Genomic DNA, 13080 nt, shown 5'->3' with positions numbered 1-13080 from the left:
GGGAGAGGAGAATCTCGGAGTTGGGGTCCCTAAACACAGCAGACCGGATCCATTTCTCTGATGCTGGTCAGCTGCACAGGTCCGGGGGGGGGAGGCAGGCTCCTGGGCCTCCTGCTGTCACCCCCGCCCTACCACTTGGCTGGTTGGGTCACTCTCATGGCCAGTTGCTTTGCTTGAGATATGGCCCCGTTTCTCTGTGAAAGTGGTGAGAACAGTCACCCCCGTTACTAGTCCTATTAGTAGTGTTAACTACCACTTGCTGACCACCTAGCAAGTCCCAGGAAGTTCTAGACACTTTACATAACTCTCATTTTATCTCCCTAAAGCCACTATGAGGGAGGCGGTAGTATAAATAACATAAAATACATGCAGTGCCCTTAGCAGTACCTGCCCGATTCCCTGTGACAGTTCCTGAGACTATGCGCTCCATGGCGGCTCTATCACCGGGGCCTAGGATAGGGCCTGGCCCATAGCAGTGGCCCAATAAATATCTGTTGAATGAATCATAAAGATGAGTTGTTAGCCATCCCATTTTTCAAGTGGAACAAACTAAAACTTGGAGAGGTTTGGTAATTGAGCCAATTCACAGTGGGTGAGCCAGAGTCAGGACCTAGACCCAGCTGCCCCAGCTTAGAGCTTTCACTCCTCACCCTTCTCCTGCCCACCCTAAGAGGAAAGCGTGATTCCGGTAGGAAATAGTAGATGCCAGGGTGGGAGATGCCCCTGAGTGGGAGAGGCTTGGGTATGTGCTGTTTGTGGGCTGGCTGGTTGGGAAGATGGCCTTGCCCCCGGTAACTGAAGCTGGATGCCACGGTGCCTGAAGCCCACCTCTGACTCTGGCAGAACCTAGTTCTCCTTCCTCCCCCAGGCTTTGCTGTTGATTCGTCAGCTATGAAACCTAATTAGCACAGTTTATAATTCTGTAATCTTTTAGTCCTTCATTAATTGTACCACCCTGGCTCTTTAGCAGATGCCCTCCCTTCCTGAACAGACTTCCGCTCTGCCTCCATAAATATGCTGATTTTTAGTCTGTGTGATCTAAAGGAATGCGATTTTAGAAAGCAGTTTCAAGTAATCAAAATGAATGTGGTAGAGAAATCACATATTCTTTGGGAGAGAGTGGTAAATTGCAAGCATATGCTATTTTATGACATATGAATCTCAGTGGATTCCTCTCCTTTGCACTGATTTGCATGAATAAGACATATGATTGGTTTCCTTCGTTGTTTAGATAACTAACAAGGTTTGCTGCTTTTCCACATTTAATTCAGAAGTGGTTTTTATCTGTCACTATATTTAATCTCCCAGGCAACGTTTTGTAATGATGTCTAAAGAGACCCATAGCAGCACAAGTTATAAATTTATCAACTTAGTAGTTACATACAGGGTTCTGTATAAATAGGCACCACGTTATTAAACTATAATTATGATGAGAAGAAATACCGTCTCTCCCTTCTGTCGCATGGTGAGATCATGTAAATTTAAGTTATAGAAGAATGTACTTGACCATAAAGAAAACTATTTTATCCCTTTAACCAAAGTAATATCCCAATTCTGAGTATTCACTTAAGTGAAACTCAGGTTCTTTCCTACTTCAGTCAAGGTAATTGTATGTTTAAGAATTCGGCAGAATGCTTCCCAAGGTTCTTTTATTCTTTGTGTTTGCTATTGATTTCTATTTGTTTATAGAATTACAGGGGCCTTGGGAGATAAATATATAACATATTCCTGCCTCAGGCAAGACTGTATTTCAAGTCATCTTCGAAAGGTAGTTTACTCTCTTCTAGAATATCTTAAGAGATGAAAGCATCTTTGGGACATTGTTACAGAGGATCATTTACTTGGAAAGTTTTTTCTAGTACCTAACCTAACATCTTTCTCTTCTGGTCTTGTTTAGAAAAATTAAAAGAGCTAAGAATTCAAAACCTATCTTTTTCTGAGTTTATAAAGAGGATTTTGCTGTGTAGTTTTCCCCCTCAGGGTTGACTAAATATTGATATTAGTGTTGGTGACACTGGTGTGTAAAATGATCAGCCCATTTTCCCTTTAGTGCTTTAAAGAAATGAAGAAAAAAGGGAAAAAAAACAGGTTATATGACTCACTTCAAGGCTGTCAGATGCTAACAAATGGTTCTGGAACCTTGTAGATGGGTTTGCTTCCTTAAGGCTGTGGAAACTATTTTGAATTTCTTTTGAATTGTTTATTTTTAGGTGCATTTTGACCAATTTAAAGAAGCATTAATACTTATCTTGTCTAGAACTCTATCAAATGAAGAACACTTTCAAGAACCAGGTAAGGACACTAACTTTTCCCCTCTTCCTTCTGCTTTAAAATTTGTCCAGGGAAGAATTTGGGGACCTTGAAGCATGTCTGTGAAAGCTTTGGGGCATCCGCTTCCCACAGATTGAGTGGTTATTTTTGGTCTTTGACATGGTCATAAAAGCCTTGCAGCTGTTGCACACTAAGATGAGCCTTCTCTACCACAGCAGCAAATTGTGGAAGAAATCACTGGATTGTTCCTAGGAGATGTGTCAGATGGTGTGGCCAAAACTCATTCTAGGAATGAGCAGAGTGGGGCTGAATAGTACTTCCTCCCTCCTCATTTCCTGTTAACGAGGAACAGTATGAACTGGGGGGGAGTTTTGTCTGAAAGAAGAAGGTTGGCCAATGAAGAGATAATTTTATTCAGTCCCACTGAGTGGATAGCCCTCTGTTACAGACCTTATCACATTATATTATAATTGTTTTTCTATCTCCTCTCGAGTGATAGTTCCTTATGGTCCACGTTTGTTCATTGTTGTATTTTTAGTGCCTAATAGGATGATTAGCACATAGGAAGTATCCAGTGAATGTTATGAAATGAAAAAACTTAATATTATACTTCACTGATTTTTTTAAAGGCACCATAGATTATGACACATCATTATTTTATATACCTCTAAAAAGAAAAATTATTCTCAATTATAATGGTAAAATGCCATTGATTGTAAGACACATAATAATTTCAGAATATTCTAATCTAGGGGTGTGTGTGGGGAGGTTATGTCTTAGAATCAATGAAATATGGTAAATATTTAAGGGGAAGTCTAAAACTGTTGAAATTTATATTATAATACAGTCTGGTTTTATAAAAAAAATCAGTGGTTATTAGGGGCTAGGATTAGAGGTTGACTATAAAGGGGCACAAGGGAATTTTGGGGGTGATGAAACTGTTTTATATCTTGATTGTGGTGGTGGCTACAGATTTTACCAGTGTTTTAACCCATAGAGTTGCTCACTAAAAAAGAGGACACTAAAAATATAGTCCAGCTTTGAGACTGAGGAGAAATCATTGACATTTTGTCCCTATAAGGAGTCATTCAGTGTGACCTATTTAGAAGAAGCACAGGTGGGAACTCATGTCTTATCCTCACTGGTGATCTAGTTCTTCATTGTACCTTCTGAAATGCTCCAGATTTGTGTCATATGTATGAACTCTGCATTTAGCAGTGTTTTGGATTCCAGATTGAGTCTCCCCCTTTTTGCTAAGGTTATTGCCAACTCTGAGGCTTTCCAGAGCTCTCTGCAAGCCCCCAGTGAGCCTAGGAGGGAGGTTATTGCATTCTAGAGATTTTCCAGACAAAAAGTAGAATTTCTGTAGGTGACCACTGCTGGAACATGGACTTTTGTTCTTATGGGGTCTCACATTTTATTGGCAGTTTTGCTTTTTTAAAGTTGTCATCTTGGGAATTCCCTGGCAGTCCAGTGATTAGGACTTGGCGCTTTCACTGCTGGGGCCCAGGTTCAATCCCTGGTCAGGGAACTAAGATCCCGCGGCCAAAAATAAATAAATAAATAAAAATTTAAAATCAAGGTTGTCATCTTTTTTTTTTTAAATTTATTTATTTAATTTATTTATTTTTGGCTGTGTTGGGTCTTTGTTGCTGTGTGCGGGCTTTCTCTAGTTGCAGCGAGTAGGGACTACTCTTCGCTGCAGTGCGCAGGCTTCTCATTGTGGTGGCTTCTCTTGTGGTGGAACACAGGCTCTAGGCACACGGGCTTCAGTAGTTGTGGCACACGGGTTCAGTAGTTGTGGCACACGGGTTCAGTAGTTGTGGCCCGCGGGCTCTAGAGCGCAGGCTCGGTAGTTGGGGCGCATGGGCTTAGTTGCTCCATGGCATGTGGGATCTTCCCGGACCAGGGCTCGAACCCATATGTCCCCTGCATTGGCAGGCAGATTCTTAACCACTGCGCCACCAGGGAAGCCCCAAGGTTGTCATCTTGATAACAATAGTGCAAGATCTAGGGACCCTGACTAGAGCTATGGTGACATTAGCACATCTATTTTATTTCATATGAGCATAGGTAACATAAGCTTAAGTTCCGTGTTCTTCTGTTTTCCCATCATATGGGTTTGGGATGGGCAGTGCTGCCACTAGACCATGTGGTCCTTTTGCTGCTCTTTCTTCAAAACTTCTCCTGTCACCTGCCAGAAAAGTGTCATAATAAATGCACAGATTGATGTGACCACAAATGTGAAGGGTGCCCCATAGAGGGCTCTGAATAATGGGGAGGTAGACAATGGCTGGCTGAGCTTGGCAACAGCTCGGAAGTAAGGTTTATGAATTCAGCTCCAGGCGGTAGTTTCAGAGTGATGTATATGCCTCAATGCTGTGCAGGCTGAGGCCATCATTTGGACAAATCTTCCAGGGGGACACGCAGAGGGATTTTTATAGTTCACTATGTGCTCCATCCTTGGGGTGAGCTGCAGCAAACCTTTGTTACAGAGCTGCCCCAAATCAGTGTAATGAAGCAGCAAAGTACTTATAGCATTTCATCCAGCATGTATGTGACTTCCTAACGTTTGGCCTGGCAGCATAAAATCTAGGATTGAACCTGTGCCTTAAGAGTGTTTTATCTCATATGAGGCTGGGAGTCATTCCTTCTTTGTTCCTGAGAATCTCTGCTTTTTCTGTCTTTTGCCCATCGCTCCCTGGCCCTTCCAGTTGTTTTTGGGGATCATGCATTGCTTTCCACTCAAATGTTCTCCCACCCACTCGAATATGTGACTCCACCCCCTTAGGCTGCCTGGCTTGACTGGCGAGAGACAGGGAAAGAAGGATAAGGACTCAAATGCTGTGTATCAAGAGGCCACTTGAGTTCGCCCCCTCCTTCCCCTTTATGAAAATAGCTATCCCTTAAATCATAGACCATATGATTGTAGGGCTGGAGCAAATGCTGCCATTTTATCCATGAGCAAATTGAGGCTCAAAGAGGGATGTGACTTAATTGAAGTCTCACAGATTGTAGCAGGGAAGGATGCTGACACTGTATCACCAAGGGATGGGACTCCAGGAGGCCTTGGCTTAAGGATGTTTACCCTCAGATGGATGAGCTGGGGGCAACAGTCCTCAGTCAGTGCAGCCTGGCCAGAAAGATTCTGACAAGCGGCCAGAGGCAGAAGGAAGGAGCAAATAAGAGCAAGTTTCACCTGATCATTAGTGACAGGGATGCCTGTGTCTTCAGCATTATTTGGCTGTTCAGTACTTAATTCATCTTCTACCGTAAGGGGCCAGGGCTGTTGTATTTTTGTCTTGCCTTTTCAAATCAGTGGACCTCCTGGACTTTGAGAGAAAAGGTTACCCTTAAACTATGGAAGGTGACTGCAAAAATAGGAGGGCCATCGTGCACAGCCTTAGACATTGAGTGGGTCATGAATTGATATTTTATAACAGCCAAGATTTTTTTTTAAGAGGAATTTTCCCATTCACTTTTTTTTTTAAATAATCACTTTTTTTTTTTTCAATTTTTATTTATTTATTTATGGCTGTGTTGGGTCTTCGTTTCTGTGCGAGGGCTTTCTCTAGTTGTGGCAAGCGGGGGCCACTCTTCATCACGGTGCGCGGGCCTTTCACTATCGCGGCCCCTCCCGTTGCAGGGCACAGGCTCCAGACGCGCAGGCTCAGTAGTTGTGGCTCATGGGCCCAGTTGCTCCGCGGCATGTGGGATCTTCCTAGACCAGGGCTCGAACCCGTGTGCCCTGCATTGGCAGGCAGATTCTTAACCACTGCGCCACCAGGGAGGCCCCAGCCAAGATTTTTATAAGTTAAAAATATCAGATGTTGCACCTGACTATAATATAGAAAATCCAGCTTGATTAGGTAGAAAGACCCTTGAACCAGGAGTTACGAAATACTGGCCCTGCTTCTCTAATTGGGTGGCCTTATACGTCACAACCTCTGTGGTCTTCAGTTGCCGCATATGTGAAAGTAGTTGAACTGGAAAATACTTAAAATCCATTCAGCTCCAAGATTCAGTTGTATTGTCTCCTAATATCTAAATGACATCTACATTTATGAGAAAGCTAGCTTTGTGTTTCTATAAAATTTCACCCAACATAAACTGACACTATAAGGATCTGCTTCCTAAGGACAAATGCCCAGTATAGTTCATGCTTTCATAGTCTTCTAACAAAAGACAGTTATATATAAATAATACAAAAACAAAGCTATAATAGGATGTCAGAGGAGATGGAATTAAGTCATTATTTACATAGTTTTGGGTTGTGACATTTATAACATCTCTGCGGTACAGTGTCTTTATTTTTAAAATTAGAGGGTACAAACTAGATGATTTTCAGCATCTTTTTAACGCTGATGTGTATGATTCTAAGACTCTTAGAAGAGAGTTTTTTCCCTAAAACAACAATAGTAACAACAATAATACACAATGAAAAGTACTGAAATTCAGATAAGGTCAGAAGAATGGGTTGGGGATGTAGAGAGTCCTTTGTAAATTCCAAACTGATTAACATCACCGATGGCATAGCTCCCTCATGTCTATGTGTACAATTTAATTTTGAAATTATTTTCCTAGAATAAGAGAAGGACACCTTAATTATTAGTTACTTATGCAGTTTGCTATGGCTTTGGATGATAGGATTTTTTTTTTAATTAATTAATTAATTTATTTATTTATGGCTGTGCTGGGTCTTCGTTTCTGTGCGAGGGCTTTCTCTAGTTGTGGCAAGCGGGAGCCACTCTTCATCGCGGTGCGCGGGCCCCTCACCATCGCGGCCTCTCCTGCTGCGGAGCACAGGCTCCAGACGCGCAGGCTCAGCAGTTGTGGCGCACAGGCCTAGTTGCTCCGCGGCATGTGGGATCTTCCCAGACCAGGGCTCGAACCCGTGTCCGCTGCATCGGCAGGCAGATTCCCAACCACTGTGCCACCAGGGAAGCCCGATGATAGGATGTTTATAATGGAAATGCTGGCACAGGCTCTAAGCTACATGGGACCAATATGCTGTCTGGATCTGTTCTCCAGAGATTTTGTCCTTGTTTGATGCATCTTACAGTAGATTTGTGTTCTGTAGTAGATGTTAGCATCATGCAGGAAGCTCTTTCTTTTCCTCGTGCGGTTAATGTAAAATATCTTTCCTTTGTTTATTTGGTGAGGGAAAACTCAGGTTTGGAAAAACCAAATCATTAGAAAAAAAGGCACGGCAGATGATTGTTTTTTTCTTTCTCTTTTTCATTTTTTTTTTTTTTTTGGTAATAAACATTACTAGTTCCAGAAACTGCCCTATTTCTAGTTATTTTCCTTATATTTGGGGAAGCTATAAATATAATAAGCAAATATCTCTTCATTCACTCAGCAAGGCGGGTCTCATGGCCAGACAGTGGGCTAGATCCTGGTTTGCAGTGATTGAAGATTTGTGTTTGCAGCTGTATTCAGAATTGAACTGAACTCTCTGGCTGAGGACCCTGTTTTTAGGAGATATAGACACACAGATGGCCCAACAGGCATGCTCTCGTGTCCTCTCTCTGGTTGAGTAAGGGCTTAGTCCTCAGTTCCTTTGGTATGTATGAGACGCTCACAGTGAGCACCAGAAAATTTCTTCAAAAATTAAAAGTAAGGTAAAATCACTACCACTAACCACCACCACTATCAAAAGAGGGTGTGAGGACCCATTTCCTAAGGTCAGAGGGAATTGGAAACACTCACGCCCACTGGTGGTCATGTAAAATGATAAAACCTTCCTAGACTTATGTAAAACAATAAGTACCATAAAAATGCCTTTGGCCAATCAATGCCACTCTCAGATTTTATGCTATGGAAATAATTATGGATGTGCATGAAGATGTGTGTGTAAGGATAGTCATTTAAAATAGTAAAAAAAAAAACAATAAAAAAACTATATATCTCAAGAATAAATATTTGACAGTGTATTTTGGTTAGGCAAATTATGATGTATCTGTGTAATCAAAGACTAAGCAACTATTCAGCTGTCCTATAGAAGAATACTTATTGTTATGATTTTACAAGGAGTAAAAAGGCACTCTTTTTTTTTTTTTTTTTCAAACATCTTTATTGAAGTATAATTGCCTTACAATAGTGTGTTAGCATCTGCTTTATAACAAAGTGAATCTGTTATACATATACAATATGTTCCCATTTCTCTTCCCTCTTGCATCTCCCTCCCTCCCACCCTCCCCATCCCACCCCTCTAGGTGGTCACAAAGCACCGAGCTGATCTCCCTGTGCTATGCGGCTGCTTCCCACTAGCTATCTATTTTACATTTGGTAGTGTATATATGTCCATGACACTCTCTTACCCTGTCACATGTCACCCCACCCCCTCCCCATATCCTCAAGTCCATTCTCTAGTAGGTCTGTGTCTTTATTCCCGTCTTGCCACTAGGTTCTTCATGGCCTTTTTTTTTTTTTTTCCCCTTAGATTCCGTATATATGTGTTAGCATACTGTATTTGTTTTTCTCTTTCTGACTTACTTCACTCTGTATGACAGACTCTAACTCCATCCACCTCATTACAAATACCTCCATTTCATTTCTTTTTATGGCTGAGTAATATTCCATTGTATATATGTGCCACATCTTCTTTATCCATTCATCTGTCGATGGACACTTAGGTTACTTCCATGTCCTGGCTATTGTAAATAGAGCTGCAATGAACACTGTGGTACATGACTCTTTTTGAATTATGGTTTTCTCAGGGTATATGCCCAGTAGTGGGATTGCTGGGTCGTATGGTAGTTCTATTTGTAGTTTTTTAAGGAACCTCCATACTGTTCTCCATAGTGGCTGTATCAATTTACATTCCCACCAACAGTGCAAGAGTGTTCCCTTTCCTCCACACCCTCTCCAGCATTTATTGTTTCTAGATTTTTTGATGATGGCCATTCTGACCGGTGTGAGATGATATCTCATTGTAGTTTTGATTTGCATTTCTCTAATGATTAATGATGTTGAGCATTCTTTCATGTGTCTGTAGGCCATCTGTATATCTTCTTTGGAGAAATGTCTATTTAGATCTTCTGCCCATTTTTGGATTGGGTTGTTCGTTTTTTTGTTATTGAGCTGCGTGAGCTGCTTGTAAATCTTGGAGATTAATCCTTTGTCAGTTGCTTCATTTGCAAATATTTTCTCCCATTCTGAGGGTTGTCTTTTGGTCTTGTTTATGGTTTCCTTTGCTGTGCAAAAGCTTTTCAGTTTCATTAGGTCCCATTTGTTTATTTGTGTACTTATTTCCATTTCTCTGGGAGCTGGGTCAAAAAGAATCTTGCTGTGATGTATGTCATAGAGTGTTCTGCCTATGTTTTCCTCTAAGAGTTTGATAGTGTCTGCCCTTACACTTAGGTCTTTAATCCATTTTGAGTTTATTTTTGTGCATGGTGTCAGGGAGTGTTCTAATTTCATACTTTTACATGTTCCTGTCCAATTTTCCCAGCACCACTTATTGAAGAGGCTGTCTTTTCTCCACTGTATATGCTTGCCTCCTTTATCAAAGATAAGTTGACCATATGTGTGTGGGTTTATCTCTGGGCTTTCTATCCTGTTCCATTGATCTATATTTCTGTTTTTGTGCCAATACCAAACTGTCTTGATTACTGAAGCTTTGTAATATAGTCTGAAGTCAGGGAGCCTGATTCCCCCAGCTCCATTTTTCGTTCTCAAGATGGCTTTGGCTATTCGGGGTCTTTTGTGTTTCCATACAAATTGTGAAATTTTTTGTTCTAGTTCTGTGAAAAATGCCAGTGGTAGTTTGATAGGGATTGCATTGAATCTGTAGATTGCTTTGCGTAGTAGAGACATTTTCACAATGTTGATTCTTCCAATCCAGGAACATGGTATATCTCTCCATCTATTTGTATCATCTTTAATTTCTTTCATCAGTGTCTTATAATTTTCTGCATACAGGTCTTTTGTCTCCTTAGGTAGGTTTATTCCTAGATATTTTATTCTTTTTGTTGCAATGGTAAATGGGAGTGTTTTCTTAATTTCACTTTCAGATTTTTCATCATTAGTGTATAGAAATGCAAGAGATTTCTGTGCATTAATTTTGTATCCTGCTACTTTACCAAATTCATTGATTAGCTCTAGGAGTTTTCTGGTAGCATCTTTAGGATTCTCTATGTATAGTATCATGTCATCTGCAAATAGTGACAGCTTTACTTCTTCTTTTCCGATTTGGATTCCTTTTATTTCTTTGTCTTCTCTGATTGCTGTGGCTAGGACTTCCAGAACTATGTTGAATAATAGTGGTGAGAGTGGGCAACCTTGTCTTGTTCCTGATCTTAGTGGAAATGGTTTCAGTTTTTCACCATTGAGGACAATGTTGGCTGTGGGTTTGTCATATATGGCCTTTATTATGTTGAGGAAAGTTCCCTCTATGCCTACTTTCTGCAGGGCTTTTATCATAAATGGGTGTTGAATTTTGTCAAAAGCTTTCTCTGCATCTATTGAGATGATCATATGGTTTTTCTCCTTCAATTTGTTAATATGGTGTATCACATTGATTGATTTGCGTATATTGAAGAATCCTTGCATTCCTGGGATAAACCCCACTTGATCATGGTGTATGATCCTTTTAATGTGCTGTTGGATTCTGTTTGCTAGTATTTTGTTGAGGATTTTTGCATCTATGTTCATCAGTGATATTGGCCTGTAGTTTTCTTTCTTTGTGACATCTTTGTCTGGTTTTGGTATCAGGGTGATGGTGGCCTCGTAGAATGAGTTTGGGAGTGTTCCTCCCTCTGCAATATTTTGGAAGAGTTTGAGAAGGATAGGTGTTAGCTCTTCTCTAAATGTTTGATAGAATTCGCTTGTGAAGCCATCTGGTCCTGGGCTTTTGTTTGTTGGAAGGTTTTTAATCACAGTTTCAATTTCAGTGCTTGTGATTTGTCTGTTCATATTTTCTATTTCTTCCTGGTTCAGTCTCGGCAGTTTGTGCATTTCTAAGAATCTGTCCATTTCTTCCAGGTTGTCCATTTTATTGGCATATAGTTGCTTGTAGTAATCTCTCATGATCTTTTGTATTTCTGCAGTGTCAGTGGTTACTTCTCCTTTTTCATTTCTAATTCTATTGATCTGAGTCTTCTCCCTTTTTCTCTTGATGAGTCTGGCTAATGGTTTATCAATTTTGTTTATCTTCTCAAAGAACCAGCTTTTAGTTTCATTGATTTTTGCTATTGTTTCCTTCATTTCTTTTTCATTTATTTCTGACCTGATCTTTATAATTTCTTTCCTTCTGCTGGCTTTGGGGTTTTTTTGTTCTTCTTTCTCTAATTGCTTTAGGTGCAAGGTTAGGTTGTTTATTCGAGATGTTGCCTGTTTCTTGAGGTAGGCTTGTATTGCTATAAACTTCCCTCTTAGCACTGCTTTTGCTGTGTCCCATAGGTTTTGGGTCGTCGTGTCTCCATTGTCATTTGTTTCTAGGTATTTTTTGATTTCCCCTTTGATTTCTTCAGTAATCACTTCGTTATTAAGTAATGTATTGTGTAGCCTCCATGTGTTTGTATTTTTTACAGATCTTTTCCTGTAATTGATATCTAGTCTCATAGCGTTGTGGTCGGAAAAGATACTTGATACGATTTCAATTTTCTTAAATTTACCAAGGCTTGATTTGTGACCCAAGATATGATCTATCCTGGAGAATGTTCCATGAGCACTTGAGAAAAATGTGTATTCTGTTGTTTTTGGGTGGAATGTCCTATAAATATCAATTAAGTCCATATTGTTTAATGTATCATTTAAAGCTTGTGTTTCCTTATTTATTTTCATTTTGGATGATCTGTCCATTGGTGAAAGTGGGGTGTTAAAGTCCCCTACTATGATTGTGTTGCTGTCAATTTCCCCTTTCATGGCTGTTAGTATTTGCCTTATGTACTGAGGTGCTCCTATGTTGGGTGCATAAATATTTACAATTGTTATACCTTCCTCTTGGATCGATCCCTTGATCATTATATAGTGTCCTTCTTTGTCTCTTGTAATAGTCTTTATTTTAAAGTCTATTTTGTCTGATATGAGAATTGCTACTCCAGCTTTCTTTTGATTTCCATTTGCATGGAATATCTTTTTCCATCCCCTCACTTTCAGTCTGTATGTGTCCCTAGGTCTGAAGTGGGTCTCTTGTAGACAGCATATGTATGGGTCTTGTTTTTGTATCCATTCAGCCAGCCTGTGTCTTTTGGTGGGAGCATTTAATCCATTTACATTCAAGGTAATTATCGATATGTATGTTCCTATTCCCATTTTCTTAAATGTATTGGGTTTGTTATTGTAGGTGTTTTCCTTCTCTTGTGTTTCTTGCCTAGAGAATTTCCTTTAGCATTTGTTGTAAAGCTGGTTTGGTGGTGCTGAACTCTCTCAGCTTTTGCTTGTCTGTAAAGGTTTTAATTTCTCCATCGAATCTGAATGAGATCCTTGCTGGGTAGAGTAATCTTGGTTGTAGGTTTTTCTCCTTCATGACTTTAAGTATATCCTGCCACTCCCTTCTGGCTTGCAGAGTTTCTGCTGAGAGATCAGATGTTAACCTTATGGGGATTCCCTTGTGTGTTATTTGTTTTTTTTCCCTTGCTGCCTTTAATATGTTTTCCTTATATTTAATTTTTGACAGTTTGATTAATATGTGTCTTGGCGTGTTCCTCCTTGGGTTTATCCTGTATGGGACTCTCTGTGCTTCCAGGACTTGATTAACTATTTCCTTTCCCATATTAGGGAAGTTTTCAACTATAATCTCTTCAAAAATTTTCTCAGTCCCTTTCTTTTTCTCTTCTTCTTCTGGTACCCCTATAATTCGAA

At 40.2% G+C, this 13080-nt stretch overlaps 1 protein-coding gene across 15 annotated transcripts in view; it reads left to right on the top strand.

Annotated features, from left to right (window-relative positions):
• NIN (ninein) overlaps positions 1 to 13080 on the top strand; it is a 114186-nt gene that overhangs the window by 17579 nt on the left and 83527 nt on the right. For all 15 annotated transcript variants that reach the window (XR_009007425.1, XM_057542433.1, XM_057542436.1 and 12 more), the window contains one exon: positions 2211 to 2292. Coding sequence is in view for 14 of the 15 variants with exons in the window: in XM_057542433.1 (XP_057398416.1) it covers positions 2211 to 2292 (82 nt within the window). In the remaining variant the exon portion in view is untranslated. The remainder of the gene's footprint in view (positions 1 to 2210; positions 2293 to 13080) is intronic.

Source organism: Balaenoptera acutorostrata, chromosome 3 (genome assembly GCF_949987535.1).
Source record: "Balaenoptera acutorostrata chromosome 3, mBalAcu1.1, whole genome shotgun sequence".
NCBI lineage: Eukaryota > Metazoa > Chordata > Mammalia > Artiodactyla > Balaenopteridae > Balaenoptera > Balaenoptera acutorostrata.
Note: the sequence above shows the minus strand (reverse complement) of the source record. Positions and strands in the feature narration are given on the sequence as shown.